Source organism: Notolabrus celidotus, chromosome 9, assembly GCF_009762535.1.
Source record: "Notolabrus celidotus isolate fNotCel1 chromosome 9, fNotCel1.pri, whole genome shotgun sequence".
NCBI classification, from domain to species: Eukaryota; Metazoa; Chordata; class Actinopteri; order Labriformes; family Labridae; genus Notolabrus; species Notolabrus celidotus.
The window spans coordinates 3,329,522-3,345,845 of NC_048280.1; the positions used below are offsets into that span (position 1 = coordinate 3,329,522).

At 40.5% G+C, this 16,324-nt stretch overlaps 1 protein-coding gene across 1 annotated transcript in view; it reads left to right on the plus strand.

The window, feature by feature from the left end:
* Positions 1–1,883: 1,883 nt before the first annotated feature.
* The window catches only part of LOC117818550 (protein unc-13 homolog B-like), a 72,573-nt gene continuing 58,132 nt past the window's right edge, over positions 1,884–16,324 (plus strand). Inside the window, exons 1-5 of the mRNA XM_034691487.1 lie at positions 1,884–1,990; positions 3,064–3,149; positions 3,244–3,279; positions 8,733–8,859; positions 10,791–10,887. Coding sequence (XP_034547378.1) covers positions 3,107–3,149; positions 3,244–3,279; positions 8,733–8,859; positions 10,791–10,887 — 303 coding nt within the window. The 5' untranslated portion in view covers positions 1,884–1,990; positions 3,064–3,106. The remainder of the gene's footprint in view (positions 1,991–3,063; positions 3,150–3,243; positions 3,280–8,732; positions 8,860–10,790; positions 10,888–16,324) is intronic.

Here is a 16,324-nt window from a genome sequence, read left to right on the forward strand (position 1 = left end):
CGGCCCGCGGGCCAAAACCGGCCCGCCAAAGGTTCAAATCCGGCCCGGGGAACGACTTTGCAAAGTGAAGAAATTACAGAGAACACATTAACTGGAATTTTTCAATGAAAGTAACTACTATTTCAGATTTGTCCTCTGGGGGGTCACCTAAAATCATAGGAGTAAACCAAAACCTGAACAATGCTTTTTTTCTTAAAGTGAGAAGATAGATTACTTGCTATTTGCAAAATCCAGTTGAGATCAGGCGGCAACCTCTGGTCTATAAAATATGAGTCCAATGTGGAAGTGCTAAAAACTGCAGTTCATTGAGGCTCCGCTTGAGGCTGGCTCAAGACGATCTTTACAGTAGAAATAAACATGTTTACAGCCTGGTACAAAAGACCAGTGTAGTCTGGATAGCTCATTTCTCTATCGGCACACACTGTAGGGGTTGAATTTTTTTCTAATGTGGCAATTTGGAAGATATTGAGATTATGAGTCTTCCAATGAGAGGCACAGCTGACTTGACTGACAGGCGGGAACACTGTAGTAGTTGGCTAGTCAGCCAGCCTCTTTACATCATAATAGCTCGACAGCAGTCGAGCAGCATATTTTATACAGTCTGTGGTGCTGACTGAGTGAACCAGAAGCTGAAAAGCGACTTTTTTTCTCAAAGTGATAAAATAAATGACTTGCTGTTTGCATAATCCGATTGAGATTCATAAAGATTTTTTGGGGCACTATAAGATGATCCACTAACTACTAACACTAGCACTACACCGCTGCATACAACACTGTCCAGCAAGCAAACTGTTCATGCTGGAACTGAGGGGTCCAAAATAGTCAACTTTACCTTCTTCATTATTATTATCTATCTGTTCTTTTGCAGTAAACATTAAACTCTGTGTCAGGTGAATGGATAACTTGTGTGTTTGGTGTGTTCGCAGCAGGTTTCAGTGCTTAAAGAGCAAAAGCCCACTGTGAGACTCATCATGGCAAAAAAGACATACAAACATATTATGTTAGGATTTTGCTGGTCCAGCCCACTTCAGATCAATTTGGGCTGTGTGTGGCCCCTGAACTGAAATGAGTTTGACACCCCTGGTCTATGGTTTCCTCTGAATGCTTTCACACTGCGAACAACTAGAGACAATAAATGGCACCAAACACATCCTGCAGTGATTCTTAGTCGTAGCTTTCGTCTGCAGTAGTGACATAAATCAACAAGGAACAGAGTCTGAATCACTTCTTACTCCACCCTCTCCAAACCTCCATAATAACCTCTTAATTCACGCCAGCTTCGACTTCATTTCTCTGATAATTAACTGAGATTCAGTCAGACGGAGAATTATGTCCAGAACATTGGATATATTTAACCGTGCTCAGAAAGATTCATGTCTTAATGTGTGTTGTCTGAACTCATTAGACCAGTCTGTGTTAAGTATAAATTAACAAAACTTTGCATGATGATGAAGAGACGTCTCTGCTTCAGCTCCATGGTAGGCGGAGAGAAGTGTCACAAACACGGAGATCGAATATTCAAAATAAAGCGTCTCAGCACAGCGGAGGAATAATTACTCAGTAGTTGTGAATTATTCATAACGGATCATTCGCTGACTTACAACATGTGTTTCTACACTCACTTGATTACGACATGAGTTTCTTTTTTGCAGACTCAGAACATCTCATTTCTGATCCAGGAGCACTCACACATCCAGTTAAATTCTTACATCTCTTCTTCTTTCCCCACGCAGCCCGAGCCGGAGAAGAAAAAGAAGAAGAAGAAGAAGAAAGAAAAAGCAGAAGGAGAGGAGGGGGAAGAAGGTGAAAAGGGAGAGGAAGAGGAGGAGGACGAGGAGGAGGAGGAAGAAGAAGAAGAAGTGGAGGAGAAGAAAGAGCCAGAAGAGCAGGGTCCGAGCATCCAGAATCTGGACTTCTGGCCCAAACTCATCACTCTCATCGTGTCCATCATTGAGGAGGACAAGAACTCTTACACGCCCATCATCAACCAGTCAGTACTCTGATTTTCTGTTCAACTTTTGTCCTTATTTGGCTTCTCAGGTCTAAGAATGGAAGTTATTTTAAAAGCTTGCAAAATGTATAAATTACAAAGAATTGTGGTCTCAAACATCCATGTGAGTAAACGTAAACGCATCAGACCGACAATAAATATAAGCTAACAGACTGTAACGTTTATCTTAGACTACTAAACAAAAAATCTAACAAGTTGAAACACCAGCACACAGTTTCACAGCTCTTTTCAGCATGTCCTTGACATCTTTTAAGCAAGATTTGAGTTTGAGTTGCAAAAAGCATCTTATGATCTGCTGTGTTTATATGTCAGTTTAACAAGACACAACAAAGTTACTAACCATAGACCTTTCTGGAGTCCCTGAGCTCCCTTGTCTCGTAGGTTCCTCTGAGTCTCTGCCGTAGACATTCCAGACTCCAGCTGCTACAACTACTACTATCTGTCTCCCCACTATCATCCCTCTCTCTCTTCATCTCCCTCTATCCCTCTCTCCAACCCGGTCTCAGCAGATGTGTGTCTAACATGAGTCTGGTCCTGCTGGAGGTTTCTGCCTGTTAAAGGAAGTTTGTCCTTGCCACTGTAACTTGCTAAATGCTGCAAAGTGCTCTGCTCATGGTGGATTAAGATGAGATCAGACTGAGTCCTGTCTGTAAGATGGGACTGGATCTTATCCGGTCTTGATGTTGGGTCTTTGTTAATAACAGAACATAGAGTACGGTCTAGACCTGCTCTGTTTGGAAAGAGACTTCAGATAACGTTTGTTGCTCTCCATAAATAAAGATTGATTGCAGCTGCAGTTAGAACAGCATGTCTCTGACACTACTTTAAAGAGTGTGGTTCCAGCTTTCTTGCCTTTCTTGTGTAGCTTGATTCTGCAACCCTGAAGCTAGACCACGGAAACGTAGGAGGAGGATCTGTCTGTGACTTTGGTTACAGGGATACTTACAACATGTTGATTTTTTTGTGAAGCTTCTGATTGTTCAAGAACACAGAAATGTAAATGCTAAGCAGAAGTTTTTATGAGCTTTGTCTGTTTTTTTATTCTTGTTCAGGTTCCCTCAGGAGCTCAACGTGGGTAAAGTCAGCGCTGAGGTCATGTGGCAGCTGTTCGCTCAGGACATGAAATATGCACTGGAGGGTAAGACTGTGTGCGTGTGTGTGTGTGTGTGTGTGTGCTTGTATCAACTCACTCTGTCAACTTTCATTCACTTCTCTGCCATCATCTCTTCCAGTTCTGCATAAAGTTGATCACTGCCACTGGAACAATGGTGAGACTGTAGACAGAGATAATGTAGCTAATGATAGAGTCAGTAGTGGAACATCTGCTGTAGTGTTGAGTCTTCTCACCTTTAACCTGTATCCATACAGCTGTTTTTAATGTCCATGAAACAGGCAAAATAAAACAGACAGGTCAAAACATCATAAATGAAAGCAAAAATTATGAAGAAAATGTTTTAAAAATATATTAAAAAGAGACATAAAAGTCTCTTAAAGGGATATTTCATTTTTTTTTTGCATACACCAGTAAAAATATCTTTAAAAAAAACCCTGAAATATCCCTTTAAGAGAAGGAAAAAGTGGGCGTGTATTTAGCCTGATGGTTAAGTCTTGTCCTGGGTCATTCCTTCTCCTGGTTTCCTGCCCTATCCACTGTCCTGTCCTCTAGAAATAAAAGCCCAAAATGTAACTTTAAAAAAAGAAGAAAAAATTAATACAATGTATGTAAAAAAAAATATATATATATTTGTGATGAATTTAACTTGTTTTAACAAATAAAGCAAAATACATTCATTAAATTTAAGATAATAAGATAAATATAATAAATAAAATAAGTAAAATAAATAAATTAAATAAATAAATTAAATAAATAAATTAAATTAAATAAATTAAATAAATTAAATAAATAAAATAAATAAAATAAATCATGAAAGGCTCTTTAGTAAGAGTATGCAGTAAGAGTATGCTCTTCTAATGCATAAGAGTATGCATTCAAAGAGACTGTAAGTGTGTTTATTCATGCAGGATTGTGAATTATAAGTCAGTCAAAACTTCAGTCTGAGAATAAAACCTGGAAAAACCTCCTTCTTATGATCTAGAAGTCCAAAAAATTACTTTATGATCAAACTTATTTGGCTTTAGGTCGTAATGAAGAGCTGACTTTGAGAGGTCACAGAAAATATGCTAAATATGCAAATGATATGACAGACCGCAACATGCAGAGGAAAACAGGAATAGAATGGGACATATCAAAGACATATAAAACATGTGAAATGTGATCACATATGTGCATCCAACGAAAGAGGAAAATACTTACAAAGTCTATAAACTCAAAACACCTGATTCACAAAAGTATGGTGCAGCTTTTGCATCTTCTAAACCTGTGCAAAGATAACAAAACAAACTATCTGATTCTCAAATCAGAGTAAAGAGTTAATGCACCCCAAACAAGTAGCCTGTCTGTGCACAGGTGCTGCTTGTGCTTATACAGATGATCCATTATGAGCTCATTCAGACCCCTTTTTATGCAAATGAACCTCCTTAAAGGGTTTATGGGATGTCACCCTTAAACATTTGAATGACCTTAAAGTAACATACCTCTACGTTTAGCCTCATAATACTACTTTGACACATTTGGGGACTCGACTACAACACTGCTTTGACATTATAGTGTAATCAGGTGTCATATCACTCTGGGGGCTGTCTGAGACTCAACCTCAGCACATCCAATCACACCTTTATTCGATTAGCTGCTCTTTCGGGCTGATTTAAGGGACATTCATGACAGATGTATCAGCACTGTCATGGATAGACTTCCCAAGTCCCCTACCCAGTTAGCTCATCATCTGTATGTGAACAGATTTGAGCACAACGCAGCAGAGAGTGGAGATGCCGACAGCTCATCTCCAGAATCAGACCCGAAACAAGAGCAAACTGCACAGAGCTGCAGAATTAGACGGTGTGTTTGCATCTGAAAATCATTAATGACAAATGCTTTGTGAGTTGGACCTTTAGACGGAGCAGATAGTGTGGGAAAATGATGAGCGACCTGATTAGCTGCTCAATATTCTGCCTGCTGACTGTGCAACTAGGTTCAAACACACTGATGCCTGAGTACATTAGCTTGTTTTGTGTGAGTTGTAGTAAAAACATCATGTCTAGTCACAACACAGCCTAAACCCTGAGCAAACCTTTAGGTATGTAGCAGAGTAAGCTCTCACAGAAGAGCTCAAGTCTCTAATTTAACAGTAGAGAGTCCCTCAGGAGACTTTGTCTAGTCCAGTCTCTCCTCAAGCTCCTTTAACACCATGCTCTAACATTGTTTCCTTCTTCTCTGAAGCCATATCATCTCTGTCTTTGATTCATCAAACTCTCCTCTCCATCCTCTTCTAACCTCTGTTGGTTTGTTTTATAACTCTGTCACCATCTCAGCTCCCACCTCATTTCGAATCCGCAAAGTTGATTTCTATGCCGGTAAGACTTTTGAACGTGTGTGTGAGTCTAGCTGTATTTATAGTTAGGTGTGTATAGCAAGTTTGTTCAACTTTTTTTGGACTAAACAACAATAGAAGGGATGAATGAGAGCTTTTAGGGAATTGTGCCTGTTCATATATCATGTATATTTCAGTCCCTCCAGGAAGTTGAGATTTCGCGATCACAACTATCAACGCAAATTCAACCAATCAGCACGATTTTTTCGCGGCCTTGCAATTTTATACAATCACCGCAACTTTCTCGCAACTTTGACCAATTACCTTAACCTCAGCCCCTGTACGTCATCGGTTTTGTCACCAATTTCACTTCCTAGGAACATAAACATAAGTCCTCACTTGATCGGCACTTTTCAACAGTAAAACACGCACAGAGAACGGGTGAAAAGAGGACAGCAGGCAGGACAAGTGATGATGACAACGTTGTTATTTATAGATTGAGGGGCTCAGTGTTAGCTTGGTCTCTACCTGCAGCAGGTGTGCTTTATGAACCAGCTCTCCTCACCTCCATGCATCTGTCTCATCTTCATTGATGATTTTTACCCCCCGGTGTGCGTTAGTGACAAAGACACAACCGGGGACGTTTGTTTAATATTTGAGGTTTGACGTTGTTGCCGTGGTTACCGTAAAAAGCTCTGCATCTACAGCTTGATTTAATCCAGTTTGGTGAAACATCAGACACATTCAGTAAGTTTTGATCAACTCCTGGTCAACAAAGATGCAGATTCATTTCAGAGTGCCGTGAACTGACTGTGCATCAGTCGCTGCGAGGTGCATTCAGGGACCGTCGTAAATGTGCAATACAGTCCTTTCATGGCATTTTTCTGTGAATCAAGAGAATCAAAATACAGTCACAGTGGCCACATCAAGAATGTTTTCTAAAAACAACTGGAATTTAGCATATTTACTATCACTATCACCGCAATTTTTTCAAAAAGCTGTCGCAAATTCAGGCTTTTTGGGGCCGCAACAATCACAAAAAAAATCCCGCGAAATCCTGGAGGGACTGATATTTGTGTTTTAGCCTGATCTCACTCTTTGTAAGAGTTGGGCAATAACAGAGAGGAAGAGAGGGAGAGAGGAAGAGGGGGAGAAAGGGAGAGGGGGAGAAAGGGAGAGAGGAAGAGAGGGAGTGTAAAATATGAAAACATAAATCAAAACTATAAATCACAAATCCAATTCATGTCTTAATTTCTTTGTAGTTTCCTTCTGAATCTAAAATGCAGAAATAACTCTCACCACTCTCCTCCTCGCACAGCTTCAATGTACAGAAAGATGTTTGCAGACCGGTTCCTCTGCATACTGATGACCCACTTTACTTTGTTGTTCGGGGGAGGTCAGGAAAGAATCAGAAGAAAGGCAGCAGATGCACCTCTTTAGATGTAATAAGCCTCAGAGCGATGGTATTACTCAGCTGTCTTTGGCTTGCAGACACTTCCTCTGGATGTGAACTCTCAGATGCTCACTTGTGCTCTCCTTATACTGAGGAGACTGCAGGTTTAGTCTCTTCTGAACTATGATATCTTTCTAAATCTTAAAGGATTTAAAAAGGATGCATCAAAATTTTGATTTTAGAAGTAACCTGTACCTGGATCTATTAGTGTAAAGTCCTCAACCATGACCTAAAGTCCAGTTCTCTGTAAAGCCTCTGGAAAAAGTGACTTTGAATATTTAAATTTCATATAGAATATCAAAATGGAATGTGTCATGAAAATGAAACATTCATAGCTATGAAGAAACTCTGTTAAAAAAAACAGCTTATTTTACAGTTCAGACCATTTCTCAGGACTGTGTGGGCGTGGCTAAGTTTTTGATTGGCACATCAATCAAACTAAGGTCCCAAAGTTTCCAAGAAATCCACCGCAGTTAGAAAAATAGAAGAATGACAACAAGCTGTCATCGTCACCGCTTTGAAGTGAAGCCAGGGACCACCAAGCAGCAACCTGCGGTCTTCAAATATGAAGCCCATCAGAGCGATGGTATTACTCAGCTGCCTTTGGCTTGCAGACACTTCCTCTGGATGTGAACTCTCAGATGCTCACTTGTGCTCTCCTTATACTGAGGAGACTGCAGGTTTAGTCTCTTCTGAGCTATGATATCTTTCTAAATCTTATATGTCACCTGAGCCAAACCAGACTGCACTTGATGGGCAGTTTTATGGGTAAGGCTAAAAGGATGCATCAAAATTTTGATTTTAGGGGTAACCTGTACCTGGATCTACTAGTGTAAAGTCCTCAACCATGACCTAAAGTCCAGTTCTCTGTAAAGCCTCTAGGAAAGTGACTTTGAATATTTAAATTTCATATAGAATATCAAAATGGAATGTGTCATGAAAATGAAACATTCATAGCTATGAAGAAACTCTGTTAAAAAAAACAGCTTATTTTACAGTTCAGACCATTTCTCAGGACTGTGTGGGCGTGGCTAAGTTTTTGATTGACACAACAATCAAACTAAGGTCCCAAAGTTCCCAAGAAATCCACCGCAGTTAGAAAAATAGAAGAATGACAACAAGCTGTCATCTTCACCGCTTTGAAGTGAAGCCAGGGACCACCAAGCAGCAACCTGTGGTCTTGAAATATGAAGCCCATGCAGAAGTGCTAAAAACTGCAGTTCCTTGAGTGTCCACCAGAGGCTGGCTGCAGAAACACAGGAAACCACATACACACCCATTCAAAGAAGATGATCTTTACAGCAGAAATTTACATGTTTACAGCCTGGTTCAAAAAAACAGTTTAGGTCTGAATAGCTCATTTCTCTATCGGCACACACTGTACTGGGGGTGAATTTTCTTCATAACTCTGTATTTTTGAAGATATTAAACTTACAAGTTTTGCCCAAATAAGGACAGGGCTGACTTGATTGACAGGCGGGCACCCTGTAGCTGTAGCCCGCCTCTTTACCTCACAGTAGCTTCGACAGAAGTTAGGTTGAGTTCATCATTTCCAATATGGCAAAACTTGACTGAGAATATTTCAAAAATTAAAGTTCAGTTCTGATATTTTAATATATTCTGTATAATAGTCTGTGCACCATAAATATCTTAGTTAGAACATTTTTGTTGGCTTTAAACTGCTGCAAGGTTTGTCTTCTTGTCCACCGACCAACAATGCCTCACAGTGTTTCTCCATAGGTTACCAACAATTTGAAAACTGTAACTCCTGCAACCCACCTTGATATTTGTGTGTGTGTGTGTGTGTGTGTGTGTGTGTGTGTGTGTGTGGCTTTCACAGAGCACGAGAAGCACCGACTGTGTAAGACCGCTGACTACATGAACCTGCACTTCAAGGTCAAGTGGCTTTACAACGAGTACGTGAAGGAGCTGCCCGTCTTCACCGACGTTGTGCCCGAGTATCCTGCGTAAGACACACACACACAAACACACACACACACACACACACACACACACACACACACACACACACACACACACAAAGACAAAAACACACACGCACACACACTTTTTACTCACTCATTATCTAATTCAATCATTCCCCGTCTCCTCTGGACAAAGCAAAAGCTCGTCTTGATTGATCACAGCGCCTCATGCTGAGACTTTGCTCATTGTTCACTCACTCAAGCGTCTCCTCGTTAGCTTTGGATACTTGAGATATCGATCACAGGAGAGTAAGAATGATATTTTTGTACTTCTACAGCAGCTTTGAAAGCAAAGAGAGAACTATGGGAGCCGATTAGAAGAAAATCATTTCACAGATTTCTTTTATTGGACAAAGGAGTAAATTAAAAAACATGTAAGACTAAAAGGAACGGGGAGATTGGAAGGAAACACTTCTGAAAAAAATACATTTTCAAATCTGCAAGATTCACAATTTCTACGACCGTTAAAGAAAGATTACCTTCACAAGTCGGTCGCTTCAGTAGAGTAGGTGTGATACACGACATCTCTTATGGAGGCAAATGGTTACCAAAATTAAAATGAAAAAGCAAATGTGAAGATGAAATTGCATTAAAGCTGGGGTTGGTAATCAGATTTAGATCCACTTTTTGTCATACTGGTTAAAATGATCTTTATGTCCTGATGGCAATCAATACATAATGTGTTCTTAAAGAAGAGCGAAGAAAAGCTGCTATCTACAGACGGAGTAAACCTGGGAAAACACCAACCAATTACCGTTTTTTGGGTGCCAAAATTTTAAACCAATCAAATCCCGTCCGGCCGTTCTGCCCACCTCCTGCAGAGCGTACATTTCCCCGGCGTGCACTCTGAGTCCCCGTCCCCTGCGTCTGCTTCCCCTGACTCTACTCACTGCCCCTCTCGCTCGTCCTCAGGCCTGTCCCCTCTGACCTGATGAGGTGCTTTGCTCAGGACTGTAGTCCGGATCAGAGTCTAAAAAGCTCTCACCACGGGGGCTCTAACAAGCAGAAGAATGAATGACATTTACTAAGTCCTACAGAAATGTAGATGTACTGTAGCGTCCGTCCGGACGCTGTAGGGATGATGAGCCGATTCGTGAACACGTTGATCTTTAATAACCGGTCACTGTCGGCCGTGATCACACCAACCAACAAAACAACAATCAATGTTTGAATGAATGAAGAACTTCTCCTCTTGTCTCTCCTCTCTCCTACTCACACACTCTACACCTCTCCTGATGCCTTCACTAACCGTCAACACTGTAGGAATTAAGAACATCTACACTGAACACGTTTAACAAACAGTAGAGCTGTTACAGTATTATATATGTGTTATAACTTTTCTCCTGATATCGTGTCACCAGTAAATAAAATACAAAGGCAATCCTTCCTTTGTCTTTTTAACTTTTATTTTCAAGCTTGCACATTCTGTAACACAATTGAAAACAGAAAGGACATTGCTATTAAGTTTTCAAATTTGCTAAATCATTCTCAATATTCAAACAAACCTCGAAAATGAAATCGCAATGTGCACGATGCAGAAAAGTGACCTCAGACTTCACCTGTCAGACCGACCGTTTCTACCACACATCCAGTACGGTAGCTTGTGTAAAATAATGAGCATTGTTGAAGATCAAGATTAAAATGCAAATAGGATTATTGAGTATTCATTTTAGTCATGAGTCACATAATTCACCCATATTTGGATAATTAATAAGCATTTCTGTTAATGCAATTTGGTTTTCAAATTAGCTTTTTCATTTAAAAGTAACTATTTGCTTCCATAATCTGACTGGAGCTTCAGATTTTGTGATCTTGTTGATCTCGCTTTAAGCTAATGCTGCTCATGTCCGCCTCATTTTTCCTGTGCCGTCACATTAAAGGTAACAGTGTTTTCCTCCCTCTCCTCGTTGCAGCTGGTTCCTGCAGTTCGTGCTGGCCTGGCTGGCGGAGAACGAGGAGGTGTCCATGGAGTTCATGCACGGAGCGCTGGAGAGAGACAAGAGAGAAGGGGTGAGTCAAGGACGAGGATGTGAATCAAGCTTTTATTCACAAATTAATAAAGCTTCATTGCTGTAGCGGTCAGAAAGAATAACTGCAGACTTCAAATGTCTGAGAAATTACCCCACCAGATGTCAAAATGACATTTAGGCAAACAGGAATAAATTGCAGGCTCCTCACTGAGTGCATACGAAACATTATGTTTGTGATCTGAGCCGTTATGACTGATGTATAAACTCTGAGACTCAGGTCATCGTGATAACAATATGGAGGAAATTGAAGCGAGAGCATGAGAGGTAATGGACTTCCTCCTGATAACAGAAGTTACAAACAATCACAGAAAAGAAATCACAGTTCAATCAGGGCCTGCTGATGGATGTCAGAACTTTCACTTGAGATGAGAAACGGCTCTTTTTTCATATAAAGCTCACAAATGACAATATGAAACTCCCATTAGCTGCACAATTAAAGCACATTACTCTCTCAAAAAAAGAGCAAAACAACTGCTTTCAACATCCCACCGACACCCAGAGCAGAATAAAAACCAGCATGAGTCCTGAGTTTGCTTTTGTCCAGCCGGTCTCAGATTGTCAGAACGATGGTTAAGTGCTGTCTGTTGACCTCCTGCTGCTGCTGCAGAAACTGCACTCTGTCCTCAGAAGACTCGATTGTTGCTCTTGGAACATTATGAGAGGAGTCTGAGGACAGAGGTTTGTGATCTAGACTGGTGATGTATGCTTTGAATGAGAGCAGGAGAGCTTCTGTAAGAATTGTTGATTGTGTTTGCTTTATTTGGTTTGCATTGTCAATCAATCAATCTTTATTTATATAGCACCAAATCACAACAAACGTTCTCCTCAGACTCTTTCCAAACAGAGCAGGTCTAGACCGTCCTCTATGTTCTATTATTAACAAAGACCCAACATCAAGACAGGATCAGATCCAGTCCCATCTTACAGACAGGACTCAGTCTGATCTCATCTTAATCCACCATGAGCAGAGCACTTTGCAGCATTTAGCAAGTTGCAGCGGCAAGGACAAACTTCCTTTAACAGGCAGAAACCTCCAGCAGGACCAGACTCATGTTAGACACACATCTGCTGAGACCGTGTTGGAGAGAGGGATAGAGGGAGATGAAGAGAGAGAGAGATGATAGTGGTGAGACGGATAGTGGCAGTTGTAGCAGCTGGAGTCTACGACAGAGATCCAGAGGAACCTACGAGGCAAGGGAGCTCAGGGACTCCAGAAAGGTCTGTGGTTAGTAACTTTAATGGGACAGGAAGAGTTAAAGTAAGTGATCCCAGTGTGTCAGTCTAAGCTTATAGCAGCATAACTAAGAGCTGGTCCAAGCCTGATCCAGCTCTAACTATAAGCTTTATCATAAAGGAAAGTTTGAAGCCTACTCTTAAAAGTAGAGAGGGTGTCTGCCTCCCGGACCCTGACTGGTAGATGATTCCAAAGGAGAGGTGCTTGATAACTGAATGCTCGACCTCCCATACTATTTTTAGAGACTTTAGGTATGATGAGCAGGACTGCAGCGTAGTGGTATTACAGGCACACACACACAAACTGTGTCAAACTTCCTTTAACAGGCAGAAACCTCCAGCAGGACCAGACTCATGTTAGACACACATCTGCCGAGACCGTGTTGGAGAGAGGGATAGAGGGAGGTGAAGAGAGAGAGAGATGATAGTGGGGAGACGGATTGTAGTAGTTGTAGCAGCTGGAGTCTGGCACGTCTACGGCTGCGACTCAGAGGAACCTACGAGACAAGGGAGCTCAGGGACTCCAGAAAGGTCTATGGTTAGTGACTTTAATGGGACAGGGAGAGTTAAATTAAGTGATGGGGGGGGGGGGGGGGTTCCCCTGGCAGTTTAAGCCTATAGCAGCATAACTAAAAGCTGGTCCAAGCCTGATCCAGCTCTAACTATAAGCTTTGTCAAAAAGGAAAGTTTGAAGCCTACTCTTGTGCAAAGTGCAAAGGTGATATGATGGCGTCGCTTCGTTACAGCACTGTCTATTGCACTCAGTAAAGAGCTTCAGTCTGTTTTTCTCAGGAAGTGTGTGGGAGGAGGGATGATTGGTTTATAATTTCTGCATGCTGAACTGAAGAAAACCCCCCAAAAATCAAGGCTTATCTCTCCTATCAGACATTGTGTTTTAAATTTCAGTAAGCAAACTCACATGAAAATACTAGAAAGATCATATTTAGTGTAACACAGGAGCTCAGGGATGGGAGTGACAGCAGACTTGGTCCTGAGGTGGAGCTTTTCAGCATAAATGAAAAAAGCTTTCACGATTAAACCTTTTTAGAAAACCTGAATGAGTTTGTTAGTTAAAAGTTGCATTCAGATAAAACAGGCTCCCACAGGCTCATCTTCATTTCTTTTTTTTTTTTATAATTCATATTTTTATTTGTTTTTCAAAACAAAGAACAATACACTGGTACACCACTTGTGCAACATAAATCGACAAACTCACATAAGACTACATAAACTACAACATACAATAATAAATAGACATTAGACAGTAATGTCTAGTGGGGGGGGGGGGGGGGGGGGGGGGCGCAGCTCATTTACAGAAAATTCAATCAAATAACATTCTTTTCCAAAAATTGCCTTATAAAGTTCCAGGGTCCTTCATCTCCACAATCAAACTCAGATAGGGATGAAGCTGCCCGTTCCATTGACAATAAATCCATAAATTCTTTTAACCAATCGTCGATGTTAAAGCAATTTGGTCTACGTATTTTCCAGTTCATCATAATAATACGCTTCACTGACAAAAAGGCTAGCGTGGTAATTCGTTGTATAAGTGTTGAGCGTATGTTTCCTACTCTGGTGCCAAGAAGGCAGACTGTCGGACAGGGTGGTATTTTTACTTTCAAAATAAAACTCAATCTTGCAGTAACCTCGTTCCAGAATCTCCTCACGGAAGGACAGTGCCATAATAGGTGGATCAATGTTCCTGTCTCGCCACAGCCATGCCAGCACAAATGTGAGAGGGAATTATTGATTTTTTTTAATCTGGTTGGCGTGATGTAAGTCCTATACAACATTTTTAATTGAATAATTTTATATCTAACACATTTGGATAAGGCTGTTGTGTTTTTAAGAACAGTCTCCCACTGTACAGTGGTCAGGGATACACCCAAATCTCTCTCCCATTGATGTTTTATATTTGATAAGCTGTCCAAGGAAGCAGTGGAAAATAAACTATATAGATTAGAAACTAATCTTTTCCCTGAAGCAATCTCCCTCAGTTTGTTATCCAACTCACCTTTAAGGCATGTGGGGGTGCTTTTTGAGACAAGTAGCTCAACGATTGATTTTAGTTGTAAGTACGAGAAAAAGTCGGCATTACTCAAGTCAAAATTATTCTTTAATTCATTAAAAGGCACCATTTCACCATCTTTCATTATCTGTCTTAGTTGGTTTATTCCTCTAAGTTGCCATGATTTGTTATTTAGCGTTCTACCACCAGCTGTTAATAGGAGATTGTTCCATAATGGGCATGATGGTAAAGACGACCCATTGCAGGATAAACGCTTCTGACAGATTTTTACAATCTCACAGGAAAACTGGATTAAAGAATTTTCTAGTTTAAAGTTGGTTTTTGGGTGAAACCATAAAGATGATAGTGACACAGACTTGCTATGTGCAGATAGGATATTTTCCTCGATCCATTTCCAACTGCCTACCTCATTCTTGCATGTGTAGGCCCATAACAAAGGGAATCTAGCATTAAAAGCAAGATAATAGAAGTAAATATCTGGAACTCCCAGTCCCCCATTTTTCCTTGGCATGGTCAACCTTTTAAAGCGGATTCTGGGTTTCTTGTCCCTCCATAGAAAACTTATAAATAACTTGTTAATTTCTTTGAACCAGTAAGGGGGGAATTTAAGTGGTAAAGCCGATATAAGGAATAATAGTCTAGGTAGAATATTCATCTTTATCACATCTGTCCTGCCCCATAATGAAATAGGTAAGACTGTCCATCTTTTGACGTCATCCCTGATCTTTTTAAGGAGGTGTGGGCCATTTAAATCAAAAATGTCTTTTATAGGAGTCTTAATGTTTAACCCAAGATATTTCATATTTGGTTTCCATTGAAAAGGGGTGGAGCCTAGGTGTGAAGAGAAGGTCAGGTGGTTTAAGGGGATGGCTTCACTCTTGTTATAATTTACCTTATAACCTGAGAACCTTCCATATGCATTGATTATTTTCAACACCTGAGGGATTGACAGACTTGGTTGTGATATTGTTAATAACAAATCATCAGCAAATAAATTAACTTTAAAATCATATCCCCCAATGTTGATGCCAGTTATTTTTCTCTCTGCTCGTATAGCACATGCAAGAGGTTCAAGAGCCAGAATAAATAGAGATGGTGAGGCGGGGCAGCCCTGTCGGGTGGATCTTTGGAGTTGGAAAGGTTCAGATACTAAGCCGTTAGTTTTAATTGATGCAACTGGTTTGTTATAGAGGGCCTTCACCCAGCCAAGAATGACTGGTCCGAAACCAAACTTAGAGAGAGCATAAAACAGGTATTGCCACTCTACCCTGTCGAAGGCCTTTTCAGCATCCAGCGAGATGGCTATGGCTGGATGCTGAAGAGTGCCCGCTCTCTCCATGACATGGAAAAGTCTCCTCATGTTGTTGGAGGCCAGTCTGCCTTTAATGAACCCAACTTGATCAAGATGAATCAATGAGGAGATGACAGTCTGTAAGCGCATAGCAAGAATTTTAGCAAAAAGCTTATAGTCATTATTTAACATACTTATAGGGCGAAAATTTGACATATTTGAATGATCCTTGCCAGGTTTGGGCAACAAAGAAATTGTGGCTTGGCGCATAGTCAATGGCATGGATTGATCGGCTAATATATCATTAAATAATAAAGTAAAAAGTGGAGCTAGTTTTTGTTGGAAACATTTATAAAATTCAATAGAAAAGCCATCATTGCCTGGTGCTTTCCCTGTTGGGAAGGCTTTCAAAGCAGCAATTATTTCAGACTCACTAACAGGTGTCTCTAAACTTTCTTTATCCTCATCCTTTAAGGATGGTAAGGAAATGTCCTGAAAGAATGTTTCTATATTCTTTTCATTTATAGTACCTTCTGTCTGGTAAAGATTAGAGTAAAAATCTCTGAAAGCTGTGTTGATTAGTTTTTGTTCAAAAATGACTGTACCCTTATCATCACATATAGAAGATATTGATTGACGATTCTGCTGTTGTTTTAACCTTAGGGCTAACATTTTGCCTGCTTTGTCGCCACTTTCAAAATATTTACGGCGCAGTTTGAACAGTGCAAATGCTGATTCCTCATGTATAATTAATTGAAGCTCTGCCTTACAGATCATCACTGCATTTTTTAGTCTTATGTCATTTGGGGACTGCATGTGCTGTACTTCTAAAGTCTTAAGCTCTGACATTAAACTGGTTTTCCT